This window comes from Carlito syrichta, unplaced genomic scaffold (assembly GCF_000164805.1).
Source record: "Carlito syrichta isolate Samal-C Ts95f unplaced genomic scaffold, Tarsius_syrichta-2.0.1 Scaffold316471, whole genome shotgun sequence".
NCBI classification, from domain to species: Eukaryota; Metazoa; Chordata; class Mammalia; order Primates; family Tarsiidae; genus Carlito; species Carlito syrichta.
In genome coordinates, this window is record NW_007260567.1 from 250,145 (window position 1) to 257,457 (window position 7,313).

Below are 7,313 nucleotides of genomic sequence, written 5' to 3' on the forward strand. Positions count from 1 at the left end.
AGGCTGCAGTGGCCAGGAGCGTGCCACTGCACTCCAGTCTGGGTGACAGAGTGAGACTTCAACTCAAAAAAATAAAAATAAAAGTGCTCAGAGGAAAAAACCATCAATCAAAAACCTCACATTCAGCAAAGCCATTTTTCAAAATTGAAAGCAAGGCCAGGTGCAGTGGCTCACACCTATAATCCCAGCATGCTGCTAGGAGGAGGCAAGAGGAAAATGCCTGAGTACAGGGGTTCAAGACCAGCTTGGAAAACCTGGCAAGAACTCATCTCTACAATAAGTCAAAAAATTAGCCAGACGTAGTGGCATGTGTATGTAGTTCCAGCTACTTGGAAGGCTGAGGCAGAAGGATTGCCTGAGCCCAGCAGCTGAGGCTGCAGTAGCCATGACTATGCAACTGCACTCCACCCTGGTTGACAGAGTAAGACTCCAACTCAAAAAGAAAAAAAAGAAAGAAAGCAAAATGAAGACATTCATAGAAAAACAAAAACTGAGAATCTGTTACTAGCAGACCTATATTACCAGAAATACTAAAGGAAGTTCTTCAGGTTGAAAGCCAGTAATCCCAGAAGGTAATTCAAAGAAAAAAGAAAAACCTCAAGTCAATAATCTAACCTTCTACCTAAAGACACTGGAAAAATAAAAGCAAATTAAACCAAAAGCAAGCAAAAGGGAGTTTAGAATAAAAATGTATAATAAAAGTATGCTTATAACAAAAATTAGGATAGTAGTTAATATGACAATAGAAAAATAGATAAAGATAATTGAAACCAAAAGCTGGTTTTATAAAAAGATCAACAAAATTGACAAACCAGCAGACTGGCCAAGAAACAGAGAAAAGATACAAATCAGAAATTTAAAAGGGGGCATTACTATTGACATTGCAAAAAGAAAAAGATTATTTAAAAACACTATGAATAAGTATACCAACAAATTAGATAATGTAGTTGAAATGTAAAAATTCCTAGAAAGACACAAAATAGTGAGACAGACTCAAGAAGAAATAGACAGTGAATAGATTGAATTAGTAATTTAAAAACTATCTTCTCACAAAGCCAAGTCCAGGCTGAGATGGCTTCACTGCTGAATTCCACCAAACATTTATTTTTATTTTTGGGGGCTCCGGTGATCCTTCCACCTCAGCCTTCCGAGTAGCCGGAACTACAGGCGCGCGCTACCACGCCCGGCTGATTCCACCAAACATTTAAAGGAGAATCAATACCAATTCTTCACAAATTCTTCAAAAAAACAAAAGAGGGAACACTTACCAGCTCATTTTATGAGGCCATAATTAACTTTGATTTTAAAAAAAGAAAACTCAGGCAAAGTCATCATAAGAAAACTAAAGACCAATATCTCTTACAATATGGACATAAAAACCTTCAATAAAATACTGGCAAACTGAATCCAGCAACATGTAAAAAGATTCATACAATATGACCAAACAGAACTTATTCCAAAGATGCAAGGTTGGTTTAACATCTAAAACTGAACTAACATTATATATAGCGTGCTAATAAGATAAAAATCAAAAGGCTTTATATTTGCAAATAACTTTTTTCCAGTTACAAAAAACCAAACTATTAATAGTAGTGTTTTTTGTTTTGTTTTTTTTTTGAGTTAGGGTCTCACTCTGTCACCAACTCTGGAGTATAATGGCATGATCATGGCTCACCACAGCCTGGACTTCCTGGGCTCAGGTGATCCTTCTGCCTCAGCCTCCCAACAGGTATGCATTACCACGTCCAGCTAACTGTTTTATTACTTTTTGTAGAGATGAGGTCTCACTATGTTGCCTAGGTTTGTCTTGAACTCTTGGGTTCAAGCAATTCTCCCACCTCGGCCTCCCAAAGTGCTGAGATTACAGGTGTAAGCCACTGTGCCCGGCCAATAGTAGTCTTTCTATTATCTACTACTGAAATTATGAAAAATAGCTTATCTTAAATTATACATGATTTCTTCATTATGAAGTCAAAATTATGTTTGCTTTAAAACAGACTCAAATGTATATTTTATGAAGAGATAATAAAGCCCTACCCAACGTGAAGGATCACTGATCAAATTAATAAATAGTGCTGATAATTTTGTCCGTCGGATTTCTTGACATGTTGCACATGAAACCGCCATGAAGCATTCAGCACAAGCCTTCCGGACTCCCCACACGTTATCTGAACACAACTGGAAAAACCTGGGCAGCTAAGCAAGAAAAGGGTTGTATTAGTCAGACAAAGAGTGCATTTCAATAGACACTTATCTTTCATGGTGTTTTACATATTGGATTTTCTGAAGAAGGAGAAGACCTTAATATTAATAAACAGCAATTTTTAATAAATTACATCTAATTCATAACCTAATTGAATAAGCAAAAGCAAAAACACTCCCAAGAAATATAGCTCAAATGTTATCCAAAAGTTTGTAACTAATCTGATCTTAATTATTTTGTATAACAAATGGTTTCAGAAACTCTGTCAGTATGTTAATTTGTACATCAAGCACATATATACACTATTTTTTGAGGGGGTGGTAGGGGCTTTCCGACATAGTCCAGAGAGCCTGCTAGACAAATTATAAAAGAACTGTAACACTGTCCATGTACTATTTTAAACTAACCTGTTTTATAAATTAAATATGCTACCATAATACTTGAGAGTTACAATATAATTAAAGATCCAATTGAATAAAGAAGAACTAACTGACTTAATAGAAATGGAGGAGGTAAAAACAGATCAATGGTTCTGACACATACCTGATTTCTGTTTTTTGAGTTGGGGGCCTCACTTTATCACTCAGGCTAGAAGCTCAGTGGCATGATCATGGCTCACCACAGCCTCGACCTCCTGGGCTCAAGCAATACTTCTGCCTCAACCTCCCACATAATTGGGACTACAGGTAGGTGCCATCAAACCCAGCTCATTTTTTTTTTTGGTAGGGATGATGTATCACTTTGTACAAACAATCCTCCCACCCTGGCTTCCCAGAGTGGTAGGATTACAGACGTGAGCCGCAACTGCACCTGGGTTCAAGCAATCCTGGGTTCAAGCAATCCTCCCACCTTGGCTTCCCAGAGTGGTAGGATTACAGACGTGAGCCGCAACTGCACCTGGGTTCAAGCAATCCTGGGTTCAAGCAATCCTCCCACCTTGGCTTCCCAGAGTGGTAGGATTACAGACGTGAGCCGCAACTGCACCTGGCCATGTTTTGTTTTTGTTGTTTTTTTTAAGAGACAAGGTCTTGCTCTGTTGCCCAGGCTGAAATAAAATGATATGATCATAACTCACTATACCTCAAACTCCTGGGCTGAAGCAATCCACTGGCCTCAGCCTCCCAAAGCACTGGGATTACCAGCATTAGCCACTCGCCTGGCCCATACCTGTATTTTTAATAAACTGTCTTTATGAAAACATAATTCAAGTGCCCAGATTACAGAAATTTAAATTGCTAAATTCAAAGTTATTACTACCTTTCTGGTTTATTCGTGTCTTTCTGGTTTCTTACTACCTTTCACGTCTTTCTGGTTTATTGCTACCTATCTGTTTTATTCGTGAGGTTGTGTTAATAAAATTTTGAGGTAAATATATGCATTTCAAACTTTATGTACTTTGCTTACTCTTTTATATTTGCAATACTTACCAACATTTCTTCAGTAGCTTGCTGGCCAACTACACTGCAAATGTCTCCAAAATTGGCAGCACAGACCTGAAAATAAAAGCATCACTGACATTTCAAAATATTATATAGACAGTTCTTTGAAAGTAATCTTTTAAATTTCACATATTAGTACATTAACAACAGAGAAAAAACTGACTATAAAAATTACCTTTCGAACATGAAACATTCTGCAATCACAACACATCTCACAAAACCTAGGGAGGATGAGACGCTCTGTAATATCTTTCCCAACCATGGGAGCCATTTTGCACATGATCTAAAATAAGAACAAAAGCACACAGAAAATATCTTTAGAGTAAAACTATTTCAGTTAAATTTATTAACTTAATAAAAGTATTTAAAGAAATGTCTGACATCATTATCCTGCATACATCACAGAAAACATCCACAGCCAACTGTTAATTTCATCTTATTTACCCAAGTAGAAAAAAGAAAAATAGATATTAACTACTCTCAACAAAACAAAATCAAGCCGGGCTCAGTGGCTCAGCCTGTAATCCCGTGCCTTTGGGAGGCTGAGGTGAGTGGACTGCCTGAGCCCGCGGGTTCGAGACCCGCCTGGGCAGCGAAACCTCATCTCTACAATAAATCACAAAATCAGCCAGGCGTGGTAGCGCATGCCTGTACTTTTGGCTACTTGGAAGGCTGAGGCGTAAGGATCACCAGAGCCCAGCAGGTCGAGGCTGCGGTGGCCGGGAGCAGCCACTGCACTCCAGACTGGGTGACAGAGTGAGACTCCAACTAAAAAAAAAAAAAAAAAACCAAAATCAATCCATATATACTAAGTACACTATAAACCCACAGAAATAATAAAATTCACTGTTGTCCATAGTTTTCATCTTATTTCAAAGTCATTTTGCCTGCTAACTTTGAAAGCAAACAAAGCAAAACCCTACATTTTCCCCAGTAAAAAATAAATGGCAACTGTTCAAAAGGAAAGATTATTCCTAAAAAGGATGTGATTTAGCATATCTGTACTACTCAGAAAACACTATGCAAAACAAGCCCTCGCCTCGCAAAGTACTGTATTAACTGAATTTCATGCATATGAGAACCATATCCTGGTTGTGCAAAGCTACGGTTCTAAGGAATGAAAGCAAGGACACAGTTCTGATATGAACATGTTCCATTTAAAACAGCACCAAGTAAAGTAAGGATTAAGTTTATTTGAAAACTAGCCCTCTATTATTTAAATACATTCTACTACAGTTAATATAAAAAGAAATCACACAGTCTATCATCATTTATCAATTATATCTATTGCTAGACTATGTAAATATGACAAGATAAAGAAGTAAAAGGCATACAGATTAGAAAGAAAAATTCTCTCTATTCATTTATGACATGGTTATATACATAGAAAATCACAAGGTATTTACAAAGAAGCCACCAGAACAAATAAGAGGGTTTAGGAAGGATACAGGATATATATCTGAATATTAATATCTACTGGGTTCTATAAATTAGCAATGAACAACTAGAAACATTTAAAAACAGTATTATTCACAATAGTTTTTTTAAAATATTATTTCTAATAAAATACATGAGATCTTTCTGCTGAAAAGTACAAAATATTGATGATATAAATCAAAGACCTAACTAAATGGAGAGATCTACCATGTTCATGGATCGTAACACTGGCAATTCTCATCAAGTTGATATGTAGATTTAGAACAATTCCTATCAAAATCCCAGCATCATCAAAATTGAAGTTAATGCCTCTCCTAATTAATAAGAATAAGCATCTCGAAGCCCCAGTTAGTGATCCAAAGTTACACTATTCTACGCTGATGCAGCAATAATTAAGTGTACTAGAATGAATTACTCCCAAGATAGAAAAAAAGGTAGGACCCAGGGAGTATAAAATATGACAAAAAAAAACAACAATAACACCTCAAACTAATTGTAAGCGAATGGGGATTCCTACTAGCACTGAATAGAGTCTTTTTATTATAATATTTTACTAATTCTACATTTCATCAAGAATTACAATAGGGCAAGTTAGACTCTGCTCAATATAAACGAACAATTATGCCAAGGCCAAAACTGATTTCCTTTATTGAGGAATTCCTGAAATTAAAAAAGACATATATATGTTCTGGAACTAGTCAGAAGTGATAGACATGCAATACTGTGAATGTATTAAATGCCAATAATTTATACTCTTTACAATTAGTAGTCCCACCGCTTTAGAAGACTGGAGCAAGAGAATCGCTTGAACCCATAAGTTTGAGACAAGCCTAGGCAACATAGTGAGACCTGTTCGCTACAAAAATAAGAAAAAAATAAGTCAGATATGGTAGCATGAGCCTGTGGTTCCAGCTACTTAGAAGGCTGAGACAAAAGGATTGCCTGAGCCCAGCAAGTCGAGGCTGTGGTAGTCATGGTCATGTCACTGTACTCCAGCCTGGGTGACAGAGTAAGACTCTAACTCGAAAAAAGAAAAGAAAAGAAAGTTTTTCAAGGGAAAGAGACTAGAGAGATCATCTAATTCATCTCATTAATGATGATCTAGAAAAAGTAAAAAATTTTGGTGTAATTTTTTTTATATCAACAAAAATGTAACTATATCACTTTAGTTTAGATTTGAATATATTTTCTGATGAATTTACCAATATACCATCAGAATTCTTACTACCTGAACTCAGGAACCACAGATGTGAATCACAACAGATATTAGTGTAGTCTAACTCATGTTGTAACTATGATGATTCTCAAGTATTCAGAATATTTGCAAACCATGTCCAAAAACCCCAAAATTTAGTATTACACTTGACTTTATTAGGTGCATAATGACTTAACAATCTGTATATTCTTCTAATAATCGTCATTAATATCATATATCATAGTAAAAGTACTTGGCTGACTATCTCTCCCCCGAAGACTACTGTCAAGGGCAGGAGCCAATACAGGGATTTTTATTTTGTTTTTAAGTGCACTGATAGTGACCATTTTATTTCTCCACTTTGACATAATGGATTTAGTTACTCATTATTTTCTTATTGTGTGAAAATACACTTTTCTTTTGCAAGCCCTTATGCACCTTACTAGGCCTGATTATGTTTCAAATGTAATGATTTGTAGCTACTTTTATAGACACATACTAAACAAAATAAGCCAACTTAACCTTTAGTGAGCACCTCCTATCAGTCTAGTTTTGCCTGAATGGAAAAACAGCATTCCACTTACAGCCACAGCTTCTGTTTTCACATCATCGTTGCTATCTGGCGCAGTCAGCTCTATGAGGACAGGACATACTCTGGTCTCCACATCAAATCGCTCAATAAGCTCCTGCTCCAGCAGAGCCAACAAAGCTGCCTGACTTGTTTTCCTCACCTAGGAAAAAAATAGCAATATAAACAATGTACATATATGATATGAAAAGCTCTCCGTTTCATTTTTACAAACTTAAAGACTTCATGTCTCAAAAGGATCTATAATTGGCAAAACTTTGCAAATAAATATTTGTGGCTATTTTCTTCAACTATTACAAAGACAGAACTTGGTAGACTGTGTTATAACATATTAAGTAGAACACAAAAGCCATTCTTGTAAAAGATGTCTCACAAAGTAATAAACATTAAGGGACGCCTAGGAGGGTACCAAATAGGAGTGCATTTACTAGGTATTATCTATAATGGCAT

The 7,313-nt window shown here is 36.3% G+C and overlaps 1 protein-coding gene across 1 annotated transcript in view; it reads right to left on the reverse strand.

Annotated features, from left to right (window-relative positions):
* The window catches only part of PPP4R1 (protein phosphatase 4 regulatory subunit 1), a 38,889-nt gene extending 31,888 nt beyond the window's left edge, over positions 1-7,001 (reverse strand). Inside the window, exons 1-4 of the mRNA XM_008074496.2 lie at positions 6,859-7,001; positions 3,818-3,925; positions 3,631-3,696; positions 2,038-2,196 (exon numbers count right to left, since the gene is read on the reverse strand). Coding sequence (XP_008072687.1) covers positions 2,038-2,196; positions 3,631-3,696; positions 3,818-3,922 — 330 coding nt within the window. The 5' untranslated portion in view covers positions 3,923-3,925; positions 6,859-7,001. The remainder of the gene's footprint in view (positions 1-2,037; positions 2,197-3,630; positions 3,697-3,817; positions 3,926-6,858) is intronic.
* Between the last annotated feature and the right edge of the window lie 312 nt (positions 7,002-7,313).